This window comes from Acomys russatus, chromosome 9, assembly GCF_903995435.1.
Source record: "Acomys russatus chromosome 9, mAcoRus1.1, whole genome shotgun sequence".
Lineage (NCBI taxonomy): Eukaryota > Metazoa > Chordata > Mammalia > Rodentia > Muridae > Acomys > Acomys russatus.
The window spans coordinates 34595116-34614582 of record NC_067145.1 but is presented as its reverse complement, the minus strand read 5'-3'; the positions used below and the strand labels follow the sequence as shown (position 1 = coordinate 34614582).

General features: G+C 42.6%; 1 protein-coding gene across 1 annotated transcript; it reads right to left on the bottom strand.

Annotated features, from left to right (window-relative positions):
* Nucleotides 1–176: 176 nt before the first annotated feature.
* On the bottom strand, nucleotides 177–14717 carry LOC127193850 (zinc finger protein 431-like). The gene is made up of 4 exons (XM_051151102.1): nucleotides 14667–14717; nucleotides 3383–3509; nucleotides 3128–3188; nucleotides 177–1950 (listed from the first exon to the last, which is right to left on the bottom strand). Exons 1-4 carry the CDS (start codon nucleotides 14667–14669, stop codon nucleotides 378–380), a joined length of 1764 nt encoding a protein of 587 aa, XP_051007059.1. The 5' UTR covers nucleotides 14670–14717; the 3' UTR covers nucleotides 177–377.
* Between the last annotated feature and the right edge of the window lie 4750 nt (nucleotides 14718–19467).

Below are 19467 nucleotides of genomic sequence, written 5' to 3'. Positions count from 1 at the left end.
GACATTATACAAGGTAAATTGGGGCATGGAAACATTCCAACTACCCAAGTTGTCTTGCTCTTGCTGCCCGTGAGAGCAGACAATCCACACAAATCTCAGTCCTGGCCATAATCAGAAGAACTTTAGGTTTTCTAGGAGTGACTTAGGACCAAGGTCTATGCAGCCATGCATTCCGCTCCCATACAACAGCAAGTGCAGGTTCCCCCAAGAGACAACATTATTCATGGCTCAAGCAATCTCAAAACAATGTTTCAGCCTCGACTTATTAATCCAAACATAGCGAAGGCTCTGCTATAACATTTTATTCAATGCCAGAATAAAGGCTTTTCTACACATTTCACTTAAAGCCAGACATCAAAGCCTTACTTTCCATGCCATTACACTTTATACATTGATTTAAACTTGTAAATTTTCGGTACAGTATGGATTCTTCCATGCCTTTGAAGTTGAGTGTGATGTGCAAAGGCTTTCCCACAATGATTACATTTATAAGGTTTCTCTCCAGTATGCGTTCTTTTATGTATTAGGAGATAACTATGACGTGTAAAGGCTTTAGAACATTGATCACACCCATAGCATTTCTCCCCAGTATGTGCTCTTTTATGTACTAGGAGGTAACTCTGCCGTATAAAGGCTTTAGTACACTGATCACATTCATAAGGTTTCTCTCCAGTATGTATTCTTTTATGGATTAGGAGATAACTCTGACGTGTAAAGGCTTTACCACATTCATCACATTCATAAGGTTTCTCTCCAGTGTGTGTTCTCTTATGTATTAGGAGATAACTCTGACATGTAAAGGTTTTATCACATTGATCACATTGGTATGGCTTCTCTCCAGTATGCGTTCTTTTATGTATTTGGAGATTGCTGTGACAAGCAAAGGCTTTACCACATTGATTACATGCATAAGGTTTCTCTCCAGTATGGATTCGTTCATGCCGTTGAAGATGACTGTGACGTGCAAAGGCTTTATCACACTGATTACATTTGTAGGGTTTCTCTCCAGTATGTGTTTTCTTATGTTGTTGGAGACTACTGTGATATGCAAAGGCTTTACCACATTGATCACATTCATAATGTTTCTCTCCAGTGTGTGTTCTTTTATGTACTAGGAGCTGACTCTGACATGTAAAGGCTTTACCACATTGATCACATTCATATAGTTTCTCTCTAGTATGTGTTCTTTTATGTATTAGGAGATAACTGTGACATGCAAAGGCTTTACCACACTCACTACATTCATAAGGGTTCTCTCCAATATGCATCCTTTTATGTATTGGAAGATAAAAGTGACATGCAAAGGCTTTCCCACATTGGTTACATTCATAGGGTTTCTCTCCAGTATGTGTTCTTTTATGTTTTCGGAGACTACTGTGACATGCAAAGGCTTTATTACATTGATTACAGGTATAAGGTTTCTCGCCAGTATGTGTTCTTTTATGTAATAGGAGATTACTGTGACGTGCAAAGGCTTTCCCACATTGATTACATAGATAGGGTTTCTCTCCAGTATGAATTCTTTTGTGACTTTTAAGATGACTGTGACGTGCAAAGGCTTTGCCACACTGATTACATTCATAAGGTTTCTCCCCAGTATGTGTTCTTTTATGCATTTGGAGACTACTGATTTGTGAAAAGGCTTTACCACACTGATTACATTTGTAGGGCTTCTCTCCACTATGAATTCTTTCATGCTTTTGAAGACAACTGTACCATGAAAAGGCTTTTCCACATTGATTACATTGATAAGGTTTCTCTCCAGTATGAATTCTTTCATGACTCTGAAGATGACTGTGACGTGCAAAGGCTTTACCACAGTGACTACATTCAAAAGATTTCTTTCTAGTATGTGTTCTTTTATTCACTCGGAGACTACTGTGATGTGCAAAGACTTCACCATATTGAAAACCTTCAGAGGGTTTCTCTCCAGTATGGCTTCTTTCATGCCTGTGAAGATAATTGGCACATGTGAGAGCTTTACCACATTCATTACACTGATGAATCTTTTTATCTGTATGAATTAATTTTATAATGTGGGAACATTTACAATTTGGTCTAATTGTAAAGAGGAATCAGATCTTAAAGTTTTATCACTTTGCTTAAATTCATGGTGTTCTCCTTCATTGTGGGCTGTTTTTCATCTTTGAAGATAACCTGTGACAGTGAGAGCATTTATTGCATGGCTCACATTTATAGGATCGTTTTCCTACATGCATTTATTACATGGCTCACATTTGTAACATCCTTTTCCTACATGAGGAGACTCGCATATTTGAAGGGACCTGGAAGAACTCAGAGCTTTACCACACTGAATGCATTCATAAATTTCCCAGTAGAGCAGATCATACTACACCTGCAGGGTGAACCAGGACAAACAGGAGAGTTTCCACACTGCTAGCACTCACAGGGATTTTCCTGCATCGTGAGCTTGTGGACATGTTCCCAATGACGTTCGAAAAATCAATTAATTGTAAACTTGTATCACATTCAACAAGTCTACTCAAACTGGGGACTACCAACCTATTTTCGAATTTCTCTGAGAGATTTCAGTATCACTTATCCATATATGGCTTGTATCTGCTATGACAGATAATACACATATAGAAGTGAGAATAATAAATAAAGGTTTCCACATTGCACTCACACATTTTGACTCTATGTGGTGTTGGAACTAAGGTTTCTCTCCAGCAACCTTCTTGATTCTCATAAACTGTCCCTCACACTAAGCTTAGTAATATTACTACAAGGATATGAGCATCACTAGCTATGTGCTTATTGGAAATCCTTGGATACATACTCATCACCTACTCAAGGGTACAACTTTTGCAATAACTGAGTGTATAACTAAAGGGACTGGCAGTTCTAAAGCGAAGCTCTAGTGGGGCTATGACAAAAATGGTGATATCTGTTAAGGCACTGTTTCCACGTCTTCTTTCTTAAAGGAAAGCCTTACAAACACAAATCAGATACCTGACATGGAAGTGTATGGTTTTGTGAGAATTTAATAATCATTAATACACTTTAAAGCTGAGCTTATTTAGAATGGCGCTTTTCCTTGAAATGACCAGGACACATTAAAATTTCTTCAGAGACATATTTGTATCAGCTTGCACATGAACATTACCTTCCATGTCTTCTAGAACTTTGACAATGTTCTTCAATATTGTGGTCTTCCCAATTATAGCCTAAAATATAGTATCAGAAAATGTATGACATATTATTGTAAATTATGGAAAATTTAAGTTACTATTTTCAGTGAACCTTAGAATCAAGTCTTATTTATTCACCTATTTCTTCCTTCTCTAAAACTAAATTACAGAAGACCATCAATAACAGAAATAACTATTATTTATTTTAGTGAAAGAAAATTCAGTATTACCTATAGCAGTGAGGTTCCTGTAGGTCTCCAGCATCACATCTTTGTAGAGATTCTTCTGGGAAGGATCCAGCAAAGCCCATTCTTCCCGAGTGAAGTTCACATGCACATCATCATAGGTCACTGCATCCTAAAACATCACAAACATGTGTAGAACAGTAAGCATGACAGGGACAACACTGGGCATGTATACTTCATTGACAATATATTCATATAACTCTGGTGCTTCTCCAATTATTTCCTGACATAGACGTTCTAACAAAATTACCAAGTCATTTTAGAAGTAAACTTAATAAGGAGGTTCACCACTGTCATATCTACACCCTTTGAATAGGACATAGCCTTGAAAGAGAAATGCTAATTCATAAACATAAAGAAAACAGACAAGCAAACAGATAAATAGTACCGAGCACACATGAGAGAAGCTTTATGTACAACTACTAACTATAATAAACAATAAACAAGCTGGGTCTATTGGCTGATATCCCTAATCCCTACACACAGAAGGCAAGGGCTCTCAAAAAACAAAAACAACAAAAACAACAACAAAAGACCAGACACAAAAAAAAACCCTAAAAAACCAAAACCAACCAACCAAAAAAAAAAAAAAAAAAAAAAAAAAACCAAACCAAGAAATGCGCCCCCCCCCGAAAGAATTTGCAAATGTTGATCCAAATAAACAACATAGGCAAGAGAGATGTCTCAGCAGTGAGGAGCTCTGGCTGGTCTGTTGGGAGGCATTTTCTGGAGTGCTTAACAGAAGCAGGCTGCAGGATTAACGACCTTGGCTTGTAGACTCTCACACAGCCTTGGGGACTTGGCAAGTTACTTGTGTTGGCTAACTTCCTAGAAAAGAAGGTTTACTATTAATTCCAGGTCAGGATGATGGAGCTTTGACTTTAAGTAGAAAGAAGTCTAAGCACATAGATAAACTAAAGTCATTGTTAGAATTTGTTCTTGTTCCAAGTTTCTGTTCCGAGAAGTTTCTGCTTCACATGTATGTGTACTGTATAAAGGGACTGAGAGGAATAAACTCGAGGCAGCAGTGTTGACTGTTAGCCCTCCAGACGCTTCTCTTTAGCTCTTTTGTACTTTTGTCTTTTCCTTTGTCACTCTGTTTCCTCATCCTCATGCCCCAAATCTAGTTACTGTTCAACTTTGCCAGCAGGGTCCAGCATTTGTCCTGCAAATAAGTGGGCTCAATTGCCAGTACTTACATAGGGGTTCACAACTATCCACTACTCCAAATTTAGGAGTTCCGAAGACATCTTCTGACTACTTTGAGGACTAGGCACACATAAAGTATGTATTCATAGGCAAAATATTCATATTTATTCCAACATAAAGTGAAAGTAAACTCAACAGGTAGAGACGAATGTCATACACCTACAATCCAATGACTCAAAAAGGCTTAGGCAGTATTAATGTCATGAACACATGCTGTCCTGGGAAACAGAATACGAACTCTGGCAAATTTTAAAATACAACATGTAGGTGAAGTACAACACAACAGCATATGCTTGACATGTACAACATCCTATATTCCAGGCCTATCTGCCAATAATATAAAAACAACAACAATAACGACAACAACAACAACGCCACGCATATTGCCCCACATTTAGTCCCAGCACTCTGGAGCTAGAGTCGGGTGGATCTCTAAGTTCAAGGCTAGCCTGGTTTACAAGCCTACTTTGAGGACAGGACAGTCAGGGCTAAACTATGTCTTCAAAAACAAAAACAACAAAATTGAAACTATATAAACATTAGGCTTGCAAAATAGCTTGGCACTGAATAGCAATTGCTCCTACTGTATCTTATGTGACTTAGGGACAGGGTCTATAACAGCGAAGGCACACCATAATGAAAAGGAAGCTGAAAGATCAGTTTCAACCACAACACAGTAGACACATAGAACAGGAAATGGGTTGAGTCTATAATAGACATTCAAATCCCATCCCCAGTAAGAAATTTCATCTAGAAAGGCTTCTACAAAACCTTCCAGAAGCTCCCCAAACAAAGTCATCAAAGAGAGACAAGTGTTCAAAGACATCATCTTATCTTATCTGGGAGTTTTTTTGATTCAACCAGCTACTTTGTGACTGTGGTCACTGTAGGCTCATGGTCATCCTGTGATAAAATGCAGTTAGTCTAACGTCAATGATCCTAATAGTCTGCAAAAGTCCATACACTGTTAAAATGTTCAAAGTCTCTTTTGACACACAAGGCAATCTCTGGACCGCCACGTCTTATAAAATTAGAAAACAAGTTAAACCTTTCCAATACCCAATGGCACAGAAAACTCCTTCCCATTCCATATGAAAAGAACAAGTAGATAGGAAGGGAAGATTGGACCAAGGCAAGAAACCCAGCAGGGGAAACACCAAATCCTGTAGCTCTGTCTCAGATGCATGGAGCTTCAGTTTCAAAGGGCTTAGATGGCCCTATGCCTGCAACTTCTCACACATCTCTTGGTTTGGTTACTTCCAGCCCCTATATGCAGCTTTCTATGGCAGATGCCTTGTAGCTTGTGAATCTCTACATCTTCTCGTCTCAAAATGCACCTGAGGCTTCATCCTTATAGCTCAGTGCAATGAACTCTCACAGTCTCCTCCTTGGGCCTCTGACTCTGCCAAACATAGATGGATGGAAGAGTGCTAAACTGAAACCACAGACAAAGAATCCATGACCTTAAATTTTGCATCTTTCTTGTGTCCAGAACCAGCACAACCTGGGCAATCCTGCCAAATTTGCTTTATAAATTGGCATAGACACCAGCATGCGTGGACCATAGTTGCAGCAGGTTTTGTATGAAGTTATTTCCGAGGACTAGGAACCACTTTGCCTACTTTTTCCCTTTGAGGACCTTTTAGGCTTTGAATCCAGAGTAAGGGCCTTCCCTTTAATGATAATAACCTCCTTGAAGTTGAATTCATCCCTCTGTTTGTGCACTGGACCATCGTCGGAAACTACCTAGTTCTGCTTTTCTCTATAATCCACAGACTTTTGTCAGGGTCTATCATGCAGGAATGGACTTTAGGCAAGCATTTGAGATAAATGGAGGTAGCCTACTGCTGGAATATCTGCAATGGGCGTTGCCTAGTAGGCAAAGTCCCCAGGGAGGCCATCTCTCGATTGCATCTTGCTGCTGACTGCCTTTCTAGGCTTGTATTTCTTGTACCCTTCATAGTCTATGCTCTGATGTTGGGGGTTGGTCTGGTTGCTACTGAAATAAGCAGACTCATGTATCCCAAAATATTTGTAACCTTGCCTAAAACTTTATTCCTGTCTGACCAATAAAACGCCAACATACCCGGGCAGGGCAAATGGGATAGGAGTAGCTATGGTTTGCAGACTGTTGGGTCAGAGAGGAACCTGGGAAAGGAAGTAGTCAGAGAGAGGGAAGGAGAGGAGAGAGGAGGAGGAGAAGGAAGGGAGCTGCCATGGGTGAGGTGGAGAAGAAGCACATGGCCGGCGTGGATGGAGGATTTGGCCAAGATGATTAACATTAGCAAGTATTTGGGATTATGGATGGGAGGTAGCTTGATAGAAAATATTAGAAGCAGATGGCATGGTATGGTATCCCATACCTGCCCCACTATGGGAAGAAGTTTAGAGGATTAATGTCTGCCCTGCCCCAGGTTAACTAAGGCTATTTTAAAATATAACAGGTGTCCGAGTCTTGATTGATTGCTAGTTGGGCATACTGATAATACAGTTAAATACACTACAGCTAGTGGGTTTTACTGAAGTAATAACAATTATAGGCCTAATAATAAACACTTATTAGGCCATATTGATAATTAAAGACAACAGTTGGGAGACTTCAACGTCACTCTCACTAATGGACAGGCCCTCCAGACAGAAACTAAGCAGAGAAATGCTTGAGCTAACTGATGCTAACAACTAAACCTAACTGATGTTTACAGAAGAATCGACCCAAACATAAAAGAATAGACCTTCAAGCCAGATGTGGTGGTGCACGTCTTTCATCCCGGCACTCGGGAGAGAGGCAGAGGCAGAGGCAGAGGCAGAGGCAGAGGCAGAGGCAGAGGCAGAGGCAGAGGCAGAGGCAGAGGCAGAGGCAGAGGCAGGCGGATCTCTGTAAATTCAGGCCAGACAGGTCTACAAAGTAGGTCCAGGACAGACAGAGAAACCCTGTCTCTAAAAAAGAAAAAAGAAATCGGAAAGAATAGTTTACAGAGCTTGAAAGGTACAGCTCCCAGTTTCATATGGAATAATAAAACCCCAGGATAACTGAACCACTCCTGACCAACAAAATAACTGTATGGTATTGGCATAAAAACACACATTGATCAATGGTATAAAATTGAAGACTCAGACATAATTCTTTTTTGTTTGTTTGTTTGTTTGTTTTTTTGAGACAGGGTTTCTCTGTGTAGCATTGGCTGTCCTGGACTCACTTGGTAGACCAGGCTAGCCTTGAATTCACAGCGATCCACCTGCCTCTGCCTCCCGAGTGCTGGGATGAAAGGCGTGCACCACTACGCCCGGCTCAGACATAATTCTAACCACACATAGAAACCCGAGTTTCAAAAGTTTATTTATTTACTTATTCACTTTATATCCTGATTGTAGCCCCCTCCTGCCAAGAGCCACCCTGTTAAGGGAGCTCACTAGGCATGTGGGCTGTCTAGGAGGTGATCTGGTGTTTGTAAGGTCTGTACCATGATGCACCCCCCAAACTGCTTCCAGCTTCTGACATGCTGTCAGGAGCCATTGATTTGGAGTCCAGTAGGCATGAGAGTTCTCTGGAGGTGATCCGGTATTTGCAAGGTCTGTATTGTGATGTACCCCAGAACTGCTTCCAACCTCTGACTACCCTGTCAATTGTGCTTTGCTGCATCTCTCTAAAATCTAGCATTAGAGTCCCCGGCATGGTGGCACATGCCTTTAATCCCAGCACCCAGGGAAAAAGTGTGAATCTAAGGCCAGCTTGGTCTGCAAAGTGAGTCCAGGACAGCCAACATTACACTGAGAAACCCTGTCTCGAAAAACCAAAGAGTAAAAACATCTGGTCTTGGTGTGAACTGTTACATTCCGGGTACTGACCAGCTCTGATTGAGCCAACTTCCTACAGGATTTTGTTGAAGATGTACTGTTTGTTATTCAGATGAACTAATCCCCAATTTGATTCAAATAGTTTTAAAAGTTAAAGTTAGTTTAAGGCTGTAATAAAAATCTTTGTGGACCTCCAAATGCCTCACTAAGGATAGCCTTGTAGCAGATTTGTGGCTTCAGATAAGCCTCCACGCCAGATGGCACTATGAATTCTGGCATTTCACCATAAATATAGGCAAGTTTGTTTAAACTCTGCATGAACCTGTTACAGTATTTTGTAACCGTTCGGCCTACAAGCAAATAACTGACACAGAGAGACTAAAACATACTTTAAAGCTGCCAACACTTTGCTGGGCAGAGTCTGAACTGATTATAATCTACTCATAAACTAAACAAGCTACTCTAAGCCTTATAACATACATATATTCCAAACACTTGTCACTGTGACCCCTGGGCTGGTCCAGTTCCCACCGTCCTCCTCCTACCATCCAACCTCCCCTCCAACCATCGAACTCCTCTCCCTCCTCTCACTTCCTGTCCTTCTGCCCAGCTGATTGGCCAAACAGTGCTTTATTGATGGCTGATACATTCACTCAGTATTCCTCCACATGAACCCAAGGTAGAATGGGGCTGCCTAGAGATGTCTAAATTTACTCTGTTTCTTAGAATGAAAGACAGATAAAATCATTGCCCTGAGATCATAATGAACTAAGAGATAGCTAGATAATGTATAGTTAGGTCAGTCCTAATTGATAAGTCGGATATTCTTGTAATTTTTAGGCCTTGTCACCCTGAACTCACTGAGAACTTATGTAATTGATACTTAGATAAGAAATGTTTAGATTTAAAACATGTAACCTGTTGTACTATGAGGTAATACCCTTTTCTCAGAAGTATAATTATGGTCATCTACAATAAATGGTGCTGAAATTGGGAAGCTTAACTTTAGTTGAAGTTAAGATGCCTGACTTCATCCACCCTTTCTCTTGAATACATGTGTGCAAGTGGTTTATTTTCTATCTCTTTCTTATTTCCCTGTAGATTCACCAATAAATTAGCAAACTCAAGGCCATCAGTCTTCTACTGCTAATAAGCCTAAGTTTACATTGGCTTACTGGAAATCTCTGCAAAGAGGCCTATCTACAGATCAAAGAGCCTCCTTTTATGACCCCTGTGTACATTCTAGCCAGAAGCCACTTTTACAGCCTCAGCCATCGGAAACTTGTGGATAGTTTAAGTTCTCCTCTGCCACCTCAGTATAGCCAGTCCCTAGAGGAGAAACCCTGGACTCTCTTTTCTTCTTCCTCCTTCCAATCCTGATCAGTTGCCTGAGCCATCAGCTCTGGCTACCCAAGAGATAAAGTGAACCGGAAGGGCATCCGCATCCAGCACCTGAGATCCTACCCTGGACCTCTTCAGAGCAGCATCTGGGCATTAACACCCTCCCCCCTTCTCCTCCTGGTCCCACCCTCTGTCCCTCTTCCCCCTACTTCTCAGAAAAGGGAGTCCCCCACCCTGCCAACAACCCATCCTGGCACACGAAGTCCAGTCACATCAGGACTGAGTACATCTTCTTCCTCTGTGGCTCTGTTGAGGCAATCTGCCAGGGGGGAAGTGATCAAAAAGCAGGCAATAGAGTCCATGTCAGAGACAGCTTCGCCTCCTTCCTAAGGAACCCATATGAAGCCTGAGCTCCCCATGGACACCCAGATTTGTGATAAGGAAGCCAGGAGCACACAATGGGAAGAAGACAGCACCTATTTGCAGAAGAATGCAAATAGCTCCATATTCATCAGCCTGAACAAAGCTTAGGACCAGTGGATCCAAGACCTCAAATTAAGAGCAGACACACTACTGGGCATAGTGGCCTTTAATCCCAGCACTCAGGAGGCAAAGACAGGCAGATTGCTGTGAGTTTAAGGCCAGCCTGGTCTACAAAGCGAGTCCAGGACAGCCAAGGCTACACAGAGAAACCCTGTCTCAAAAAACAAACACAAAAACAAACAAACAAACAAAAAAAGACCAGACACACTGAAAGTGACAGAAAGGAAACTGGGGAACAGCCCTGAATTCTATGGGACAAGAGACAACTTTCTGAACAGAACACCAGTAGTGCAGACACTAAGATCAACAAGCCAGCTACAAACTCTCCACCTATAATCTGTCCTTCCTGGCCAGGCATGGTGGCTCACGCCTATAATCCCAGCATTTGGGAGGCAGAGGTGGGTGGATCTCTGTGAGTTCGAGGCCAGCCTGGTCTACAAAGCGAGCCCGGAAAAGCCAAGGCTACCTAAGAGAAACTCTGTCTCGAAGAACTAAAACTAAAAACCAAACCAAACCAAAACAAAAAAACTCCAACTTGTCCTTCCTGCAAGATGTGCAGGGGCATGGTGATACTGAACTTGTTTGACTGGCCAAACAAATGTTTGGCTTAACTGGAGGCACAGGGCATGAGAAGCAACTCATGTCTTACATTGCCTGCATGGTCAGCAATCTCACAGGGACCTAGAGTAAGCATGGAGCCTACAGGTCCTCTGCTTATATGTTGTGGCTGTTAGCTTAGTGTTTTCGTGGGATTCCGAACAGTGGGAGTGGTTGTAGCTCTGACACCCTTGCCTGCTCTTCAGACTCTGTCACCTATTGAGATGCCTTGTCCAACCTTAATATGAGGTATTTTGCCCTGGTTTTTTTTTTTGTTTTTTTTCATCTTGTTTTGTCCTTTTTGGCTGTCCTCTCTTGGAGACCTATTGTTTTCCAAAGAGGAAACAGAGGAGAGGGAGAAGATGTGGGGAAAAGGAGAATAGGACAGGCATGGGGTAGGTGGGAGTAGTGGAGGAAGGGGAAACAGTAAAAGCTAAATATTGTATCAGAGAAGATTCTAGTTTCAATTGAAAACATTAATTCCATTTTTCCTAAATGAAAATGCAAAGAAGAAGGGAAGCAATAATGAACGAAGAGAAGTGAAGACAGAAAAAGCATAACTTTGACACATACAGTTCTCCTTCTGCGTGTTTAGCTGGTGACCACCAAACAGGAGTTTATGACAAGCTTATTCTTGTGCCTGTCTAGATGTGTGAATTAAGAAGTGTTGTTCTCGGCACTGTGAAATAGGTATCATCGAGGAGACAAACCCAGGCCATTCCCTTGGGCTGTCTTTCACTAGTTTGGACTGTGGAATTCCAGAGGTACCTGCACATTTAACTCCAAAAGAACACTCTTGCTTTTCTTTAAGGAAAACTAATGTCTGAGCAACTGTTCAAATAATAGAAATATATATGCAATGGTATACAATATAGCTACATTAATTATATGGTACAGGAAAACATATACAAACTGATAGAGAAAAATGTTAAATATTTAAATACATTGTCCAGAGCAAAAAAATGAAAGTGCTACCATCTAAGGTGGGTTAATTGACAAGAAGAAAACAAAGAAACGCATCACTTGCCTAAGGACTACTAAATTTTTGTTAAACTATAATTTATTGGTATTATTTAAATTTTTTAAAAAGCAAGTCAGTCTGTTTCTTAACCCCAATATTAAAATTTTCATGTGGTATCACTCATTGGCAGAAAGCTCATACCATCCAAACAAAGGTACTGTCTTCATTTTAATAGCATCCTATAACAGTACATTTGTTCATCATCTCTATAACAAGTCTTGCTACAAAAATATTGATATTTCATTTTTCTTCTTTGCATACCAACAAAAAGGACATTAGAAACACCCTCTGAGGGTGACTGCTTCAGCGAGATTCTGTGCTCTTTCTGCCCTTCATTTTCTAGTGTGACCTGTTGTGTACACAGGCGGCTGAGGCTCTCCCACCCATCTGACAAGGGAGTGTGCACTAAAGATTAACATCCGGTGGGAGACAGAAGTGGGCTGGCACTACGCAAGCTGCAATTACATGCTGTGTGATGATCAATACAGCACTGGCCGTGACAGTCCTTTACAAGCATATAACCCATTACCCATTGCTACTGCCTTCACTCAGTTAGCACACTGTCCTCCTGAGGCACCCAGCCTGTCCTAAACAACAGAGCATTGGGGTGCTTTTAAAATGTAGGCCAGGGCTGGAGAGATGGCTCAGAGGTTAAGGGCACTGACTTCAATTCCCAGCAACTGCATGGTGGCTCATAACCATCTGTAATGTGATCTGATGCTCTCTTCTGGCCTGCAGGTGTACATGCAGGCAGAGCACTGTATACATAATAATAACATAAATCTTAAAAAAAAAAAAAAGACTTCTACTATAAAGTGTAGGCCACCATGAGTATAACTGCGATGAGCAGGAGGATTCTGATTCTTCGAAAGCTCATTTCAAGTACATGGAAAATGCACTGAGAAGATTGCTGGGATCCATAGCCAGCCTGTCATTTTGTGAGAACTCTGTCTACTGTAGACACACACAAAGATGGATAGAATGAGACTGTGTGGAGAACCTGATTTACTGTGTGGCTTGTGGTAATTGGGCTGTTTGGGTGTAGGTTATACACACACACACACACACACACACACACACACACACACACACAAACACATCAGAATACATACCCTAAGTACGTGTAATTTTAAATCAACTATAACAACACACCATGGCTTTAACTAAATTTAGTTGCTATTTGTGAAAAACTTCTATCAGAGTTTAATTAGCGTGATTATACAATTAGATCATACTGAAACTCAGCCAAGAAAAATGTGCACTTGAGCAATGTTACCTATGATCATATAGTTTGGAAACTAAAAAAACAAAAAAAGCCCCCAAAAAACAGACTTTAAGACCCCCACAGAAATAACACAAAGTGACCCCTTAAAATTAAGTTTCTGACCCTCCAGATACTCCTGATCTTTCTACCAAACAAAAAGGCCCCATTCTCACATGCTATGTCTTATGTCAGGTAACTTTGTTAAGAAGTGCAGCTTGTCCACTACTTCCAGGGGAGCAATGGAAGCAGACAGGAGACTTCTAGGAAGGCAGCAGAAACTATCACACAATGGGACAAACTCAGCAGGATCTAATATAACAATGACGCACAAGGGAACGCTGGGCATCCAAAGGACATTGCTGACCAAGCCCACAGTGGCCTTGGGACCGACTGATCACCACAGCCCCATGTGGTGGGAAGGGTTGGGTTCTCAGGATCTGAAGCAAGCCCTCCCCAAAGGTCCTGGCTCCAGCCCAATACCAGCTCTCCCAAGCATATTCTGGTTTTAGAGAAGGAACTCTGGTTTTTTTCAATCTATACCTATGGCCTTAAGGAAAGGGGCCAACGCCTAGGCCCCAGGTTGTTAGTAGCTCTGCCAATCATCTTCCTGGGTTTGAGAAGGTGCTAAGTCATTCTTCATACCCGAGGACCTCAGGAAAAGCTATGCTTGATCAACTAGTCCTCAACACAACAGTGTTTTTCCTTTTCAAAGGTGTCACCAGATGGCTTGCCCATGGGCCAGAACTTTGCTTTTCTCAGAAGAAACCTGGACCTTTATGGCACACCAAGCATTAGTGTTACTTGTGACCGTGTAATGCCCCCCTGAGCAGCTTGTTAGAGGCCTGCTCTTTGATTTGAGGATGGGCTTAGAGGCTGATTATAAATCAGAGCTGTCTCCTTTGTGATGGCTTGTAGTCATGTTTCTGGGCAATCCTGATGAACAAACACGCGTATCCTAGCATCCTAATCTCCAGCAGGCACGGATAGCATACTACTCCTCTGTGGGGTGTTGTAGAGGCAGCCCTCCCTCAGCTAGACTCTACTTGGTGTCCCTTAGTTCCTAAGCCCTGGTAAAACCCTTACGTCATCAATTCCACTCTTTTACACCACAGCCTAATACATCACGCCCAACATGTGAGATGTCATTTACAACCTCCATAGAATTACTCCAAATAGATCCTACACCTAAATGTTAAATGCCAAAGGGCACAACTTGTAGAAGATGCTAGAGAAACTAGGCCTCTCTGAGTTTGGTACCCTGCCCAGCATGTTTCTACACATAAGCCCCTGCTCCAAATGCTTTGTGCAGATGCAGCTCCCATAGTGAAGTCACACAGATGCCACTGTCGGGTCCAGGGAACAAATAGGACCGCAAGGAACCTCACAACTGCATAAGCAGCTGCATCTGGCCTCCTGTTCCCACCCTGCCCCAGGAGATCCCACCCACCACCGCAGCTCCGCTTGCTCCTCCCAGTTAGGGACAGTGACCCTGCGCTCACCATGTCATTGCCACTTCGGATCTCTCCTAAGCTCCCCTCACAGGACCCAGCAGCAGCATTCAGAGCCCGGCTGGGAGATCATCACACCAACCGCTAGAGCAGGCTCAGCAAAGGAGCAGAAACTGCAGCAAGGCACCCGGAAGAACCCTCCTCCTCCTCCTCTGACGCGAGGGTCCGCCTGGAGGCCGTGATTGGGCAGTGAGTTTTGAGTGACATGAGCACCTCCGTTTGCGTTAGAGCCTGCAGAAAACGCGCAGCATAGTGTTTCCAGGCTCAGGCTTCTAGTCCAGGGCCAGGACTTTTTCAGGTCAGCAGAGCTTTGTATTTCAGTAGCACTGTGTCTGACCTCCAAAAGCCTACCTGTCTGTTTCCGCACCCAGCCCGGGGGAGGATCAATAAATCCCAATCCCGCTGCTCGGCCGCCAGCTCCTCCCCTTTGTGGGCAGTGACCCTGTGCTCATCACACAGAGCCATCAGAGCTTGCCTCAGCCAGATCAGAGGACTCAGCAGACACCTCTCCTTCTTCCTCCTGGAACCACGGTGATAGCGTGCGCAGTCCATTATTCAACTTGCAGCAGAGTGGACAATCTGACCCACAGGTGGAAGGGTGCCACGAGTAATAATAATTAATGAGAGATTTTAGGAAACAAAATACGATTTTTGTGCTGTGACCTCGCGCTGGAGTCAGATAAACTGTAGCTACTTTTCATATAACTGCAGTATATATGGGACTCCTCACAACCCTGGAAGAAAAGCAGGAATCAGATGACAAACACTGTGGAGCAGCATTGTTAGCCAGCACAGCTTCCTTAGTGGGAACCTCAAACAAACAAAACAAACAAACAAACAAACAAACTAACTAACTAAAGCTGTATTTGTAAAGAAAGGTTCTCCAGAATGAATTTCTCTATGTAGAAAGTGTTTATATAATAATGGCTCATAGGCTATGGTCCAACTAGTTAAACAATGGCTGTCTACTCATGGAAAGTTGAAGAATATGGTAGTGGTTTATTCCTTGTGGGTGGACATCTCAACAGGTCTTCAGTGTATACCAGAATTCCACAGGAGGCAAGGATGCCTTGGTGATAATGATCTTCCTAGCCAGTGTTGAGGAGCAGAAGAGAAAGAGCTACCATCTTCAATGTCCTTTATATATGTAGGCTGCCACCAGGAGCTGGGGCCTAGATTAAAGATCCAGTTTAAAGAAGGATGTTCCCATTTCAAAAGTTGAAATTTAGAAAAAAATCCCTCCCAGTACCCATCTGAGTGGGTTTTTAGTTAACTGATAATGTAACTATAGTAATTTTATTTCACAATAAGTTCAGTTCTTTATTTAGATTCTTGATCGCCTGCTCTGTGGACCTGAGAAATGGCCAGTCGGGCAATTATCCATTGTCTAAAATTGATGACCTCACTCCTCATTGCTGATGTCACCCTCCCTTTTGCCCTCCCTTTAGTGCTGTGACTACACCTGCTTTAATGTTGGTCAGTGAACTCAGTTCTTACACAGGTCCCTCGACATCTGTAAGTCCACATAAGAGGCAGAGTGGTTGGAGGACACTCATGCATTGGTCTAATTTTCCTTCTCACTGACCAGTCAAGGCCCAGCCTGGAAAGAGCTGCAGGACTGTTTTCCTGGCACTGGGCAGCAAAGGCAGGATTGGGTGTTCAAAGTAATCCTCAATTACACTGCATGAGGCTAGCCTGGGCTTCAGGAGACATTGTTCTAAGTAGAAATAAATGATCAACAGCACTTGTGGATAATGGGAAGAAATTCTTAATGGCTGGGAAACACTGGAGAATAGAAACAAATAAGAGATTAGAGCAGGGATGCATTTAAAGAAAATCCAAGTTAAAAAGTGAAACCAATCATTGACTTTTTAAAAATATGAATATGGGAGGGCTGGGGAAATGGCTCAGAGGTTAAGAGCACTAGCTCTTCTTCTGATGGTCCTGAGTTCGATTCCCAGAAACCACATGGTGACTTACAACTATCTATAATGAGATCTGGCGCCCTCTTCTTGTCTGCAGGCAGAATATTGTATACATAATAAAGAAATAAATCTTAGAAAAAAGGATAAATATAATTAAAATACCCATAGCTGTACTGACTTTGAAAAAGAGCAGGTCATTCTCTGGCAGAGGGAAGGACATTAATGAGACAGTGTTTGATCTTGCCCCTCTGTGCAATGTTATCTGTTGAGACCTGTGACCTGATACACACAGCTACAGCCAGTGGCCTGTCTCAACTTATTCAGCTGACTTAATTATGTCCATGAGGATTACAAGTATCTTCTTAGGATAGTGCCCTAACTGTAAATTCAATATTCATTGGTTCAAGATTACTTTCATAAAATATATAGCCACTTCTTCACTAACTCTAGGGAACATGTAAAACAAAGAGGAGAAAGTATAGTAACAGAACACATGTTGGTAGCGATAAGTGAAACGGTGTGCTTGCTATGATAAGAAATGACATAAGCTGCCCACCTGAACATAACGATAAACATAACGTAACTTGAGTGACATAACCCAATACCTCATTGGTTAAGAGGGGTGCAACTCCTCCCAACATAGATAGGGTATATAAGCTGAGTACAAGACCACTACAGGCTGGCCATGGTGTTTACCAACTGAGAACACGCCACGGTGCTGATCAAGTTGGACACAAGTCTCCAAGTCCAAAGACCTGTCAGAGACCACACTAGACCACATCAGACCAAACCAGACCAGTCTGGGGCCCAGACCTAAGGAAGGATGCCTTCTGTGGACCACACAGTACACTGGGACAGATTGCGAGCTATACTGGTGAAGCCATTGGCCACGCTACAGCTGTACTCAGCAGACTAGGGGAGGTATTGGGCTGGCTGAAGGAAGTGTGATGAGTGTTTGACTAATAAAGCATGTGTAAAATCTCAACACTTGTCTCTTAGGTTATTCCTTCCCTCCACTGATGACACTCACCTATCAAGAATTAATACATGTTGCAGTATTACAAAGTCACCACCCACCCCTCCAGTACGCAGGTTCTTTTTCACACTGGTGACTCCAGCAGCAACTACCTACTCTGTGTCCCCTGCCGTGCTTACAATAAACTGTTCCTCCTATTCTAGTCTGAAGGCAGAATCTGTGTTCCTCATGCAAACCCTTTTTCTCTTACTGAACAGTTGCTGACATGACTCAAATGGGTAATTTTGAAACTCAGTGGTGGTACAGACCTTTAACTTAGGAATTTAGTTAGTTGGTTTAATCAAGAAGACAGCAATGTCAGTGCCCCAGGGAGCAATAGGGTGGGGTCAGACTACCTGAGTCAACATAGGAGAGCCAGTGTAGTCACAGCACAGAGAGGGGCAGGAAGAAAAGTGAAAGCTTTCCTACTATGGCAGTAGTTGAGATGACCCAAGAGTCAGGTGATCATTTTAGGTGGTTGATAAATGTCTTGACTGGCCTTTTCTTGGGGCACAGCAATAAAGAATCAGTTATTTAAAAAAAAAAATCAGTTATTATTTAATGTGTCAAAGTATTTTGCCTGAGTGTGTGTTTTTCTACTTCATTCCTGTCTGGGAACCTCTCTTGTATTCTTCAGCTTTCCATGGGTAGATAGACATTGTCTGACTAGTTGGACCACAGCCTGTGAGCCATTATTACATAAACACTTTCTACACAGAGATTCATTCTATCAGGTCTGTTCATCTAGAGAACCTTTCTTTACTAATACAGCTATAGGTTTGTTTTTGGGTTTTTTTTTTTTTTTTTTTTGGTTTTGTTTTGTTTTGGTTTTTGCTTTTCGAGACAGGACTTCTGTGTAGCCTTGGCTGTCCTAGACTCCCTTTGTAGACCAGGCTGGCCTGTGTGGGAAGGATTGTAAGCTTTGTCACAGGTGAAAGAAGTCTTGGCGAGCCAGCCAGGTTCAGACCGGGCTTGAGTGCACATGGATCGGGAAGAGGATCAGCGAACAGGCCGGATCAGCGCATAGGCCAGAGACACCGTGGAATGGATGCCGGATACTGGAAGGTTCACTCTTGTTTCCCTTTAACCTTTTTTCCTTTTTGTGTAAGTTAGTTGGGTTGTATAATTAAGTTTAATTGTTAAAAAACAGAGCCAACAAGCCTTGAACTCAGAGATCTGCCTGCCTCTGCCTCCCAAGTGCTGGGATTAGAGGCATGTGCCACCAAGGCTGGCCAACAGCTGTATTTTGTTTGTTTTTGTGTATTTCAGGCAGCTGGGCAGCTGAGAAACTGTAAAATTATAAGATATAAGATGCTTGTTCAACTTTGCTTGCCCAGTGGCCTGAGAACCTCTCCTAGTTCCACCCTAGTTCCCAGAATAGTTACATGTAAGCTTCCAAATATCAGACGTTCCCATACGGTTTCGAGTAACTGCCCTTGGGATCCACACCCAAGTCCCCACAAGAGGTCTCCCAACGCCAGATGTCCTAATGTCCATATGGTTTAACTTGATAAGCAACCCCACCTGCTTTGCGGTTTTTGCCTTTAAAACTAGCCTGTAACAGCTACTCGGGGTCCTTCACCTCCCAAGTGCTGAGGGACCCTGACACATCGACGATTGGGACTTCTGATGTGTCAGTAATAAATTTTACCTATTCCTCCAGCCTGTGTGACTTGAGTGGTCTCTCACGGCGACCTCTTTCCCAAATTGGACTCCAGGGTCCAACATAGCAATAGCTGGAGTTGTTTTTCCTCCCGGCCCTGGGCTAGAAGCGCTCTAACACTACGGGAGGTGCTCATGTCACTCAAGACTCACTGTCCAATCATGGCTTCCAGGAGGACCCTCCAGCCAG

Coding starts and splice junctions, on each gene's coding strand:
- LOC127193850 (XM_051151102.1), bottom strand. Junction 3,189..3,382: donor CAGGAACCTCACTGCTATAG/GTAATACTGAAT, acceptor ACTATATTTTAG/GCTATAATTGGGAAGACCAC. Junction 1,951..3,127: donor AGTTCTAGAAGACATGGAAG/GTAATGTTCATG, acceptor TTATCTTCACAG/GCATGAAAGAAGCCATACTG.